Raw genomic sequence first — 15,252 nt, forward strand, 5'->3', positions numbered from 1 at the left:
CAAGCACATGTATGCGACAAGCCATGAAGTGGGGGCATTTGTAGACATTGATAGGAGCATATTCATGTGACTTAAATGGCTTGTTCTCGTGCATTTACGTTATGTTTCTCTAGTTATTTTAGTCCTTTATGCTTCTTTTGTGTGTTTTCAGGTTCTAAGGGCTTAGGGAGCAAGAAAGTGCATTTTGAGGCTATTTGGAGCATTTTTTGGCATGGATTGGATAGCTTAATCATGGAGCAAAGAGGATGGACGAAATTGAAGCCTTGTATGCTCTTTAGGACATAAAACAAAGGGCTTAGGGAGCCTAGCCCAAAATTTGATGCGAGAATTATACGCGCATACAAGGCTTCAATGCCTACAAGGCTTCAATTTCGTCCATCCTCTTTGCTCCATGATTAAGCTATCCAATCCATGCCCAAAAATGCTCCAAATAGCCTCAAAATGCACTTTCCTGCTCCCTAAGCCCTTAGAACCTGAAAACACACAAAAGAAGCATAAAGGACTAAAATAACTAGAGAAACATAACGTAAATGCACGAGAACAAGCCATTTAAGTCGCATGAATATGCTCCTATCAAATTCCCCCACACTTAGCTTTTGCTAGTCCTCGAGCAAAATAGAAAAACAAAACAAAACGAAATGAAACAAAACAAACCAAAGACAATCTTAAACCTTCCAACGTTTGCCTCAGGGATTTCCAAATCACATGACATGTTAAAAATCATCATTCCCATAGATTTTAGTCATCTTTACACTTAATTACATTCTTAATCATAGTCACCACATACTAGTTCCCAATTAAGCATTTAAAACCATGTTTTGAATGTAGTAACATGCCTTAGAGAATTTGCTCAATTCCTCACAAGATATGCACTCAGTTTTCACTCAGATTTTCTGACTACACACCCTACACTAAGTATATGTGAGAAGATTGATGTAAATATGAAAGACTAGTATCTCACATATGTTATAACAAAGAAAGCATTTTCTGGATTTACGATAATGACATGAATATGATCTCATGAATGGAATGCTACTACTTAGAATGAGAACCAGTGATTCCATAAGCTCATATCAATTCCAAACTCCACATTATTGAACACATAACGATCAAGATAGAAGTTGAGGGTTGTAACGAGGCTTAGGTATTGGCTAACAAAGAAAGGTAATGGAAAACAAAGGTTCTTAAAGAAATAGTGAGCAAAGCACTTGAATCAACTTAGAATTCACTTTTGAATGAAAACTCAACTTTTGAACAAAAAGGGAGAATTTAGACAATTTACGGCCAGAATTGGTGTTTTGGACCCTTTCTTCAATCACTCATTCTTTCATTTTTTTCAAGCTCTTTTTTCTTTCTTTCTTTCTTTTCTTTTCTGTTTTTTCTTTTCTTTTGAATCTCAAAACATACATAAACTCTTAAACATTCTCTCCTCCACACTCATTTTCTTTCATAATGTAACTCAAAAGGAATTCAATTAAGTCATGCTCACTATCTTTTAAGAACAAGGGTGTGGACTGTCCTAAACTAGGCTAGGTGAGAATAATGTGGGTTAACAAAGAATAAAGGCTAAACAAGGCTTAACGGGGTTAAAACTTACAACATATACGAAATATGGGAAGTAAGGCTATTTGGCTATGGTGGCAACTACACAACTTCATCTTGATATATGTTATGCAATTCAATGTCATGCTTTGAATGAAACGGATATAAGTTCTAGCATTTAGTTCTATCATGATACAATTGCATTCTAAGTAGCAACCAAGCAAGGAATAATGAGATCATGCAACAACTTTAGAAAACAAAGAATCACAGATTATAACTCTCTAAAGAAGGTAATGGCTCGAGTCTCACAGGGTTGTAGCGTTTGTTTGAGTTCCTTCCTTCAAGCATGTTACAAAAACGAATTTTTTCTTTTATGATTGCATGTGAAGTCATACATTATAACCATAACCAAGCATATACCAAGAGTAAATCAAACTTTTCTCTATGTTTATAACTCTTTTTAACAGTCATGCAATTACAAACCAAATCCTTATCATTGTGTTGGAAGGTACCCTAAGACACAAACACACAAAAACGACTCAAAACACTCTTTTTAGGCTTTTCAAAACATTTTTTTCAAATTTTTATGTGATTTTCGGAGTTATAAAACAAAACACACTAAAACACTCTAAAACAATTTAAAAACACCTTAAAACAGCAAGGAACAACATTTGAAGTTATGGGTGATAAAATCCCACGAATTTGCATTAACAACATTAGTTACCCCCCCCTCCCCCCACACTTAAATCAAACATTGTCCTCAATGTTTCAAGCATAGATTCACACAAAACATAAGTAAACACACAAAAAGCAACTAAACATACTAAACATGGCAGAATGTAATTAACAAAGAGAAGAGTTTAGGGACGCAAATCTGGTTATGGAGTGTAAATTCCCTCTTCTCCTTGGTGATTGCATTGAGGCTTTGATCTTTGTGATTCCACAGGCTTACTCTTGAACTGGTTTCTGCCCATCGTTGATTTTCCTTTGTGCTACTTCTTGAACTGGGCAGCAGGATTCTTTTGGTCTTCCCCGAAGGTCTAAGCTTCCTCCTTTTATCTGTTTCTTTGTTTAATCTTTCCAATTCGTATTGAAGAGGGTTAGAGGATAGCTCAGCATATGCAGTTGTTCCTTGTCTCCACATGCTTCAATGTATCATTTTCACTTGCCTTACTTGCTCCGTTGAAGATGACTACTCGAGAGCAACGCTAAGTAAGCAACCAGGAATAGATTCCAGGCAGTTGGCTCCAGATCGAAAGACTAACTCCAAGTGCCGGCTGATCGCTTCTTTCACTTTGCCATGCGAGTAAGAACAAGGACAAAGAAAAAGACAGGGAAAGAGCATGATATGAGATACTTTTGCTTTTGACCTTGATGATATGAGATACCTTTACTTTTGAAGAAGCGGTGAATGAATCAGCACATGTATTTGTTGTGCTGTTTCCTCCTGGGTCATCTGTACTCCAGGCATTTGGTATCATCTTTGGGGAAGAAGAAAAAAATGAGTATTTCGAAAGGCTTTGCGGCCTCAGAGGTGAGGAAGAGCTGGGCATTTTCTTCAGGTCTGCCTTGCCATAAAAGATGAAGGTCGACATATATAGAGATAATAGCAAGTGGTGGTACTGTTCTTTTACCCTTGTCGACAAACGTTTTGATCCCGCAAATCCGGCTTTTTGAAATAGTGGCGCCTCTTCGATCTTTGAAGACGCCTCTTCAATTTCTGAGCAGGCGCCCCTTCGATTTCTGAGGAGGCGCCCCTTCGCTTTCTGAACGACACGTAGTAGTGCGGATGCGGCTCATTTTGACAAAGCTGCACGCGTCTTCTGAAAAGCAGAGAAAGCGTCGCCGAACTTTGCGCTTGTCGGCTAAAGATGTGTAGTTGCGATGATGGCCTCCATGTGTTTTCAGCTTTGTCAGAAATCTTTTGACAAAGTTGAACGCGTTTTCTGAAAAGCCGAGGGAGCGTCGCCTAACTTACGCCGGAAAATCCGGCTCTTTGAATCGGTGGACGCGTCGCCTTGGCTTCTTATAGAGCTATCGATCACCGCCAACATACACACTCTGAAGACTTCCCATTCTTGAACATCGTCTCCGGCCCTTTGAAATTTTAACTTCATCCACCCCTTCTCTTTGAACACTTTTGAAAAAATGGCAAACTCATCGAACCTTAGCTTAGATTTGAGTCTCAGCAGCGATCCGGTTGCGCCCCGTCAAGGTAATGTATGGCGCCCTTCTTTTTTATCTTCTAACGGTCTTCTTACAGGTGAAGACTCCGTGATGCAGGACGCCACAACAGCTACAATAGTAGCTAGGAACCTCCTCACTCCAAAAGATAGTAGGCTGCTGTCAGGACGGTCCGATGAGTTGCCCGTTCAAGAGTCCCTCGCACTTAGTGTTCAGTGTGCGAGTTCTGTGTCCAACATGGGCCAACGCCTGCTTGCCCGCTCCCGTCAGGTGGAATCATTGATGGCAGAGGTGGAAAGTCTTAAGCAAGAGATCCAGCAGCTTAAGTACGAGAATAGAAGTTTGCATGTGCTTGCAATAACTATTCGTCGGGCATGAAGAGGAAGCTTGATGAGCTGCAAGAATCTGAGGGTCGAATTCACAGTGACCGTCAAAGGCTTGCGGCTTATCTCCAGAGGCACCTTTTTCCTGGGTCATCCAGCGTTTGGCCAAGTATTGAGGCCTGGAATGCTCTAGCTTCGATGCCTTCCGCTCCGATGCCTTCCGCTTCTATGTCTCCCGCTTCTATGCCTTCCGCTCCTATGCCTTCTGCTTCTATGCCTTCTGCTTCGACGCCTCGTAGTGGGGCTTCACGTAAACATCCTCTGTGAAGGCTCCATCTTTCTGCCATGTTTATTTTTATTCAATAAATAAATTTTTTTTTTTTTTTTTTTTTTTTTTTTTTACATAAATAAAATCAAACGGCATGGAATTGGTCCTTGAATGGAAGGTGATACTTGAAGTGAACCGGCATTGGTTTGAATTCTAGTGTAGGTGCCTGATTCATAAAAAACAGCAAGTTAGTATAAAATGTAATGGAATTTGGAAAAGAGGACTTACTCGTTTTGTCCGACAAGAACTCAATGACAAACACCACTCCTTTGAAAGTTTTAGGGATATTGGACTTGGCCAGATTGCAAGTGATGGTTATGACTTGTCCAATGTCATCAAATTTAACTTCTTTGGATTTTGTGGTTTCAAGAACGTCCTCTTTGATGAATTCATGACATTCCCTACTTATCACCTTTGGAAGGGCTTCCAAGATGTCTTTTTCACCTTCTTCTTCCTTGGAAGTCATGAATCTGCAAGGAATAGGGATACTTGTTGGAACGGGGTTAAAAATAATGAAATTTGGAACAACCATACCTGAATTAGATGGCATAGGAGCAATAGGTGCCTCCGGTAAAGGTGTTTCCACCCTTGCCGTGGGTTGGGTGTATTCCTCTTCCTTGTGGTTTGATTTTGATGGTTGAGGGTCCGTTCCAACCTCCTTGTCACTTCTCAACATGATAGCATTGGTGGTTTCAAATTCTCCCTTCTGATTTGCAATGGTTGAACTAGGGAGTTCGCCTTGGTCTCGAAACTGTCCTACGAACTCCGCGATCTGCCCAATTTGCTTTTCCAAATGGTCCAACCCTTGTGGTGGCTGCATAGGTGTTGAATAGAACTCCTCATATGGCTGCCAATATCCTTCTTGTTGAGTCTCATTGTCTTGATTTTGTGAGCCCTGCACCAAACAAATTAATTCATTAAGCTTTTGATTATAATCTATTGACGAACTTGAGTTTGGTTGGGCATATTGAATATGAGGTTGTGGTGGCTGCCAATATCCTCCTTGTTGAGCATTTTGAGGTTCCCACCACATAGAGTTTGAATGATCACTCCAATCCAAATTGTAAGTATTGGAAAACACGTTATTCCTTGATTGAAGATTAAATATATCAACTCTTTGCATTTGGGACCTTTCCATGAGCTGTGACAAAAGAGAAGCATTATCAAGTGCCATGTTGTTCTTCTCTAGTACTTGAATTCAACAAACAAAACACAAATAAAAAAAAAACTAAATCTAAAATACATAACAGAAACAAACAATCCAAGGGATTAGCAAATTTTCTAATCCCCGGCAACGGCGCCAAAATTTGATGCGAGAATTATACGCGCACAAATTAAACCCTCTTTTTGACAATTGTAGTATAAGTATAAGTAGGGATCGTTCTGGACCGGGGATTAGGAGGTTAATCTCTTGGAAACTGACTCAAAAACGTAAAAACAATATAAAACACTAAACTAGACTCAAAGAATGTGAAACTAAACGTTAAAACACTAAGACAAACCAAAGGACTCAAAATGCTTTAAAAACACAAACTAAATTGAACATTAAAGCAAAAGGGGGATTTAGGTTTGACGAAAATTGAAATAACGAAACAAGTTAATAAACTAGACAGAATGTAAATATGAAATTGATGAAATGGAATGAATGGATGCTAGCCAAGGGGTTCATCTCCACACATGTTACACTTGCATAATAAAAAGATTTCTAATTGCATTTCAATAAACCATGAATTCTCAACACCCCGAGTTAATTAGGTCCGCTTAAATTAACCGTCAAGTTTTCCTTAAGTTAATGAATTGGATGATTGCATACAACAACCCAAAGCATTCCCCACAAGTTCCCTACATGAATTGCATAATAGAGATACAAGCAAGAATCATTAAGTTCTTTGAAAACTATAAGTGTTGACGAGGCATTCGTTACTATGATTGCATGAAACTTATGCCAAGAATTTGTTTAACGCGATTGTTTATAAGCAACCTCCACTACTTGTGAATATAAGTTCATAATTATTACGTAAAACTCACTTATATTCTAGCGTCAAATTCATGCATGAAAATTAAGCGTGCACTCTCAATAAACATACATAAATAGGTTATCAATCAAACAGTTAAACAAATTGAATTCACAACTTATGAAACGTAATTAGAAGTAATCAAATCATATTGCAAGCATAAACATATATTTCGAATCACCCCCTAGCTAAGGGGGGTTTAGTTCCTCATACGTACAAAACAAAGAGAATTGAAATTAAACATTGAAATCAAAGAAACACCTAAACATTCCAACAACTCAAACTTGAATTGTATGAACATTTAGGCCCTCTTCTCTTCCTCTTCGTTGTAGCATAAGGTCTAAGGATAGTTTGATGGTGTGGATGGTTTGGGGAGTGGTGGAAATGGAAGCAATGGAGGAGAAGTGGAAGGGGGACTCACGGTTTTGGATTCTAAGGGGAAGTGTTTGTGTTAGTTGTGGTGTGAGAAATGGAGAGATGGAATGGGGAGTGAATGAATGAATTGTATGAATGCAATGCATGGTTTTATAGGGAGAGAATGGATGGGAGAACATGTGAATGGCAGCTAGGAATGATTAAAGAATGGAATGCTAGGTTGGAAATGCATGTGAATGCAAGGAGGAAAGCTGAAAATGCAAGGGAAGCTCACGACACAATGTTGTTTTGCTTCTTGAAATGCATGTGAATGCATGTGAGTGCAATATGAAAAGAATGACTAATTAATGTATGTAGGGTGCAGCTAGGTTGGAAAGGTGTGGATTGTGGCTGCAATTTAGGGAAAGGAAATAGGTTTAATGCATAAATAAAAGGGCAAAGTGGCTGCAATGATGAAGAAAAGCTGGAATTGGTGTGGAAGGCACGGCAAAGACTTGTTGTTTGTGTGAAGTGTGTGTGAATGCATGTGAGTGGCTGATTTGTGGTGCAATGATGAAGAGTTGCATGTGGGTTAGGTTGGAATTGCATGTGGAATGGCTGGAATGAAGGGGAAGTCACAGCATTGAAGGTGTTTTGTGCTTGAAATGCATGTGAATGCATGTGAGTGCATGTGTTGGTGTTTTTTGCATGGCTTTGATGGATTGTTTGATTGGGCTAGAGGTTTTCCATGGCTCAAAGGATTTGTTTGATTGGGCTAGGCCCTTTGTTTTATGTCCCAAAGAGCATACAAGGCTTCAATTTCGTCCATCCTCTTTGCTCCATGATTAAGCTATCCAATCCATGCCCAAAAATGCTCCAAATAGCCTCAAAATGCACTTTCTTGCTCCCTAAGCCCTTAGAACCTGAAAACACACAAAAGAAGCATAAAGGACTAAAATAACTAGAGAAACATAACGTAAATGCACGAGAACAAGCCATTTAAGTCGCATGAATATGCTCCTATCAGACATCGAAATTTCGGTGAAATGAATGTTGACCAATAATTAAAATTTCAACGCTCACGTGTCACAAAAATTTTACACATAGCATGTGACTCAACAAAAAATCGAAATAAACCAGAAAAGTCATCAAATAGGACACGTGTCAATACCTGGCAAAAATGATTTATTTCATCTGATTATTTAAATCCAAAAATCAAGTTTTGGAATTCTATACATAGGAAGCCAAGGCATTCATTTTAAGAGGAAGGGATATCACACCAAAACCTTGAAGCTTTGAAACTCTAAAGCTCTTAAGCAAATCCCGAAGGATCAAGAATGCTCTCTTCGTTCTTCGTCAAATCCTCCTTTAAGATCAAGCCCCGACGGCCCTTGAAGAAAGTGTTCATCGTTCATCATCCGTTCATCCTAAGATCAAGCCCCAACGCCCTTTGGATCAACAACATCAACAAATCCACACATCCAACCGTTCTTCAAGATCAAGCCGAAAAGCCCTTGAAGATCCGTTCATTACCGTTCTTCAAGATCAAGCCCAAAAGCCCTTGAAGAAATCTGCACAACCATTATTCAAAGATCAAGCCCTGACGGCCCTTGAAGAAGCTCCCACCTGTTTATCCTAAGATCAAGCCCTAACGGCCCTTTGGATCAACAACTTCAAGATCAAGCACAAAAGCCCTCGAAGATCTGTTCATCCCTGTTCTTCAAAATCAAGCCCCGACAGCCCTTCAAGAAACTTCCAACTGTTCATCCAAGATCAAGTCTCGACAACCCTTGGATCAACAACACGTCAACAAACCAACATCTTACGGAGATCAAATCAGAGGACCAAATTACAAAGAGATTGTAACCCCAAAATCATTAATACAAAATATATTTTGTACACGTGTTCTTGTCTCATTCATCACAGGAATATTCGTATTTACAAAAATAAAATAATAATATATCTCAAAAAATAATAAAGTTGGTTAACCACTATGTGGAATGGTTTTTTTGTTTTTGTTTTTGTTTTTGTTGTGATTTTCTTATTTTATTTGAAAATTTAATGGGAGAGGACAATTTTGAGATTATGAACGTTTCATCATTTTTGGTTTTGCCTTTATATATATATATATATATATATATATATATATATATATATAGACTAGCCTTTCCATACGCACTCACGCGCATGCGATAGGCATTTTTTAGTCACGAGCGCTACTGGCTCCTTAAGATGATGTGTTGTGTTAGTTGATTTGTTTCTCATACCATGTCCTAAAACTAAAATACAGCATACAGTTACGAATAAAAGGAAATGGAATATAATTAAGTCGCGTGTAAAATGCGTGATAAAAGAAAAGTTTCTTGTATGTGCAGAAGCATATTCAAAGAGAGGCAATTTTTTTAATTACAGGCGCTCGCGTCCTTTAAGATGTGTTGTGTTAGATGTTTTATTTACTGCATCATAAAAAAATCAACATAGAGTTGCAAATAAAAAGTAATAAAATATAATTAAGTCGCATATAAATGTGTGATAAAAGAAAGTGTCCTTGCACGTACGCCTAGAAAGCATGTATGAAGATGTTAATAAATAATAAAGGAAGAAATACAATTAACGAATCAAATAGTAGTGTAAGAGAACAAATTAAACAATTAATCTATGACATTAAGTTGAAGAGCAACACTGCCTATACATCTCATCTCTGTTACACTACTACACAGTACAACTCACTTCTATTACATATGTTTGAATAGTTTATGGTTTCATAGCATAATATCCCCTATTTTTCTTGACATATATTTTACATTTCCCATTCCACATGCAAACTGCTTTGTCAATCCACAACATTAATGCTTGTTTCCATAGCTACAAATAGAGTGTTTAAAATGTGAATATGAGTTCAAGTATAAATTGCATTATAGTATGTAGTAATTAAACTTTAACACCATAAGATTCATTGTGTCCAACATGTCTCCCACGCTATTGAATAAAATCTAGTAGAGCAGGGACGGGCGGGGGATTTATGGATACAACGGTGTTTTCCCTTCAAGAAAGGGTTGGTACGTTGCACATGAGTTTTGATGAAGAGCTAATCTTGCTTAATCGTTTTTTATTTTCATTTTAAAAAGATAGACGTGCAAATTGAAAGGAAAAAAATGAAATTTTATGCTATGGCATATAAACTCTGCAATGTTAAACTGAAAGATTAATTGACAATGGCTTTAAAATTAACGGAAGATCTTTCACTCTTTTTTCGTTGATCACCAATGGCAGCAAATTTGTTGATAAGCTATAATATATTTTAACCTTCCATTTCGGTTCTTTGGAACATGATAAGCTACAATATATAGCCATCATAGAATTTCAACTTGTTGTGGAAACCAAACCAGCACGCTGCCTCACATCGATTCCCTGAAAAAGCCATTCCATATTATTTGAAATTCATGAAGCTACAAATATTTAGGATAGTAAAATTTGGTTATAAAAGCATATAAATTCAACAATAAAAGTGAAATGAAGTCAAATGAATGAAGGCATGCATATCTGAACTGTAGTTTACAAACTGTCACGGATATTACACACAAAAAATAAACTTCAAATGAAATCCAAATTGATAACTGATCGGTTTGGGAAAGAGAGGCTAATGTTGAAAATTTCAATCGAAGATTCACCTCACATCGCATCAACTCTTCAAGACCACCACAAATATCTCATAAGAAAACTATGTCAAATATTGGAAGGCACTTTCTTCCTTAATTCAAGGGATTAATCATCACTTTCTTCCTTAATTCAAGGGATTAATCATCTCCCTTAATTCAAGGGGATGTTATTTTATTATTCCCTAAGCCAGACAACTTCCGTAATTCAAGAGTGCTTTCTTCCTTATTCAACTCCCTTAATTCAAGGGGATGTTATTTTATTTTTCCCTAAACCAGCTGTTGTGGTGTAAAGCAAGAGGTTAATCCTCTTATATATTGCTGTACAATTGTAAAAGAACACACAAGAGAAAAATAATTCAATCCTTGAAAATCAAGATGGTATCAGAGCAGGAAAATTAACCTGCGTCTGCTATACTGCTATCCGAGCGTGTTCAATCCTCAAAATGTCTGAAGACAATCCGCTGATATCCGAAGCTGAAAGCTCACAGGAGCCTTCCTTCATGAACGTGCATGAGGTGGACGTCAACCCAAATCAAAGATTAAGCTCAGTCGTGTTGAATGAGTTTAATTACTTGCCTTGTGATAGGAGCATATTTATGCGCCTTAGTTTGCTTGTTTTCTTGCATTTATGTTGCTAGTACTTAGTAATTTTAGTACTTTAAGCTATTTTCGTGTGTTTGTAGGTCCAAAGGGCTAAAGGAGCAAAAAGATGCATTTTGGAGACTTTTGGAGCACTTTTGGGCTAAGGATGGATAGCTTATGCTTGGAGCCAAAGTGTTGGACGAAATTGAAGACCTAATTGAAGACCAAAGTGTTGGAACCTTGTTCCCTTTAGTTTTAGGACATTTAAACCTTTCCTATATCCTTAGCCGTGCATTCCATCAATTCCAGCACCTCTATTTCCACCATTGCCGTGCATAACATTCCAACGTTCCACTCCTTCATTTCAGCCACACTCCCACATGCATTCATCATCATTCACCATAATCATTCCCTCACATGCTCTCCCTTTAATCATTCAGCCACCATCATACATTTATTCTCCCATAAACCATCCACACCTTTGTGCCGTGCAATCACATACACAACCTGCCATCACTTATCACAACAACAACCTTGCACATGCACTTCCCCCTTTAACAATCCCACACCTTGACATTCTTCTTTCATCAACCCACCACAAATCCAACCTTGTCGTGCACTCCCACTTCATCATTCCAGCTTTCCAACCTAATTCACATGCATTCCATCCTTTAATTCACCCACATACAATCATAATCATTCACACCTTGCAGCCACATGCACTCCCTTTAATTAATTCAACCTAGTTGTCATTGCACATGCATTCATTATTCATTCACTTTGCATTCCCTTTGCATTCAACCACATGCACTTATTCTTTCATCATTGCACCACCAATTCAACACATGCACCCATCACCAAAACCACTCCCCTTTGCCGTGCATAACCCACTCCAGATTTTCAGCCATCCCAACTCATCATTACAGCCACATTTCCAACCCACATGCACCCTTTAATCCATTAAATCCTCATGCTTTCCTATTCAATTAAATTAGCCACATGCATTCATATTCTCCTTTGCCGTGCATAATCTCTCATCATTACAGCCACATTTCCAATTACATGCACATTCAACATTCCAGAAATGAAGCCAACCCGTGCATTACTCATTTAATCCAGCCATTCCACATGCTATTGCAGCCACATGCATTCTCCTTTTGCATTTGCAGCTTTCCACCAAGTTCCTAGCTGTCATATTCCCTCTTCTTCACCTATAAATAAGCATCCATTGCAGCCACAATTCATTCACTCTCCCCATAAATCCATTCAGAAAATCATCCATTCCCCATCCATTCATACACACACCATTCACACAAACCCCCTTGTGCCGTGCCTTCCCTACCAATCCAAACACCATCACTTCCCTCACCATTCCACAAAACCTATCATTCTACATCATCCATAATCCCCAAAACTCACCTTAGACCTTGTGCTACAACAAAGAGGAAGAGAAGCGGGCCTAAACGTTCATACAATTCAAGTTTGAGTTGTTGGAATGTTTAGGTGTTTCTTTTCCTTTGAATTCAATGTTTAATTTCAATTCTCTTTGTTTTGTACGTATGAGGAACTAAACCCCCCTTGGCTAGGGGGGGATTCGAAATATATGTTTATGCTTGCATTATGATTTGATTACTTCTAATTACGTTTCATAAGTTGTGGATTCAATTTGTTTAACTGTTTGATTGATAACTTATTTATGTATGTTTATTGAGAGTGCACGCTTAATTTTCATGCATGAATATGACGCTAGAATATAAGTGAGTTTCACCTAATAGTTACGAACTTATATTCACAAGTAGTGGAGGTTGCTTATAAACAATCGCGTTAAACGAATTCTTGGCATAAGTTTCATGCAATCATAGTAACGAATGCCTCGTCAACACTTATAATTTTCATAGAGCGTAATGATTCTTGCTTGTATCTCTATTATGCAATCATGTAGGGGACTTGTGGGGAATGTTTTGGGTTGTCGTATGCAATCATCCAATTCATTGACATAAGGAAGATTTGAAGGTTAATTAGTGCATCACGGTTAACTTGGGGTGTTGAGAATTCATGGTTTATTGAAAAGCATTTGGAAATCGTTTAATATGCAAGTATAACATGTATGGAGATGAACCCCTTAGCTAGCTTCCCATCCATTCAATTCTATCACACATTCACATTTACATTTTGCTTTAATTTACAATCTGTTCATTTAGTTTAATTTCGTCAAAACCTAAATCCCCCTTTACTTTAGTGTCCAATTTAGTTAGAAAGTGTCTTAGTTTATGTTTAAGTGTTTTGATTCAATTTATTACAAAAATTCGTCCAAATTCACCAAAGTGCTCAAAACTGCCCAGAAAGTGTTTTTAAGGCAGTTTTGAGTGTTTTGGGTGATGTTTGAGTCTTTTGGTTTGTTTTAGTGTTTTAAGCGTTTAGTTTCGCATTCTTTGAGTCTAGTTTAGTGTTTTAAACTTTATTTTTACGTTTTTGAGTCAAATCCAAGTGATTAACAATCCCTCCTAATCCCCGGTCCAGAACGATCCCTACTTATACCTATACTACAATTGTCAAAAAGAGGGTTTAATTTGTGTGCGTATAAATCTCGCATCACCTTGGTCGAGAGCTGTGTCTTTGGCGCTAGGTGGAAGGTCCAAGCTGGGGTTCATAAATGGAAGCTTCAAAATACCTGATGCTTCCTCACCAAACTATGAATCCTGGCTTAGCAAGGATCAGCTGGTTATGTCTTGGCTTTTGAATTCCATGGATCGTAAATTAGCTGAAATATTCAGCTATTCAGAATCCTCGTACCAGTTATGGGAAGCGGTCAAGGAAATGTATGGCAGCCAAAACAATGCTGCACGGGTCTTCCAATTAAAGAAGGACATCTCCGATCTGCAGGAAGATAGCAAACCGTTTGTGCAACTCCTAGGAAGCATGAAAAGCATGTGGAATGAGTTGGAAATCTATCGCCCTCACACAACCGACGCAGCACTGCTACGAAAGAGAGCAGAAGAAGACAAGATATTTCAACTCTTGTCTAGTCTTGATTCAACGTATGAAGATCTTCGATGTCACGTACTCATGAACACTGAGCTTCCTTCTTTCACCAGTGTGTGTGCGACAATTCAACGGGAAGAAGTAAGAAGGAAAGTCATGAACATAAGTACAACGACCAGTGTACCTGAGGCTAGGGCATATATAACCAACGAAAAGAGGTACAAAGGAAAACATCCGAACTTGAAGTGTCAACACTGCAATAATATAGGTCACGTCAAAGACACATGCTGGATCTTACACCCAGAGTTAAAGCCTGAGTTCATGAAGGACAACAAGGGTGTGCAAAAGATGAACCGTGCTCCACATCGAGCGAATCATGCGTCTACCTCCACCTCCAATGGGCCAGATCCACTCAAGAACTTCACAGCGAATCCTGCTGAACTCATGAACGAGTTTATGTCGTATCTTCAAATCAAGAAAGGAGTTGCTGGAAGTGATCGTGCTGATAGCATAGAAGAAGGGAACTCGACGGCATTGCTCGGTAAGTTTGTAGGGTTCTTGGCAGATACGAGATCCATACCCCAAGAGGACATGCAAGGTATCATGAAAGCCTTTAAAACTGCTCTTAAAATAAATATGTTGCATGATTTTTGGGTTGTAGATTCGGGTGCCACAGATCATATGACCAACCATGTGTCTAAGTCTCAAAAATTTGAAAAATTTGCAAACCCTTCTCAAGTTTCAATTGCAAATGGTGAGAATGTAAAGGTCTTAGGGAAGGAAAAAATAAAATTAATGTCAGACAAAATTGAATCAATGGCTTTATATGTTCCTTCCTTCCCATTTCAACTTCTATCTGTGGGAAAGATCACAAATACCTTGAATTGCTTAGCCATTTTTTCTCCTCACAATGTTATCTTTCAGGATTGTGCCACCAAGAAGACGATTGGTGAAGGGTTTTATTTAGATGGTCTCTATTACATATCAAAGAGCAATCCGAGAGGGTTTCAAGCCAAGCTCAACCACATTCAAGATAATCAATTGTGGCATCAACGTTTAGCTCATCCTTCTTCACCCATTTTGTCAACTCTATTTCCCAACTTAGGAAAGGATGATATTTCATGTGAAACATGTCACTTGTCTAAATCCACTCGACTACCTGAACTAGGAACTAGTTCATTCAGATGTATGGGGACCAACTAGTGAATCATTTGATGGCTATAAGTATTTTGTGATTTTTGTGGATGACTTTTCTTGAGTCACATGGTTATATCTCTTAAAGT

At 38.3% G+C, this 15,252-nt stretch overlaps 1 protein-coding gene across 1 annotated transcript; it reads left to right on the forward strand.

Annotated features, from left to right (window-relative positions):
• Nucleotides 1-13,711: 13,711 nt before the first annotated feature.
• On the forward strand, nucleotides 13,712-15,036 carry LOC148693540 (uncharacterized). Its single transcript, XM_088677345.1, has 2 exons — nucleotides 13,712-14,567; nucleotides 14,894-15,036. Exons 1-2 carry the CDS (start codon nucleotides 13,712-13,714, stop codon nucleotides 14,920-14,922), a joined length of 885 nt encoding a protein of 294 aa, XP_088533471.1. The 3' UTR covers nucleotides 14,923-15,036.
• Nucleotides 15,037-15,252: the final 216 nt, after the last annotated feature.

Source organism: Pyrus communis, chromosome 10 (assembly GCF_041283825.1).
Source record: "Pyrus communis isolate YQ-2024b chromosome 10, ASM4128382v1, whole genome shotgun sequence".
Taxonomy (NCBI): domain Eukaryota; kingdom Viridiplantae; phylum Streptophyta; class Magnoliopsida; order Rosales; family Rosaceae; genus Pyrus; species Pyrus communis.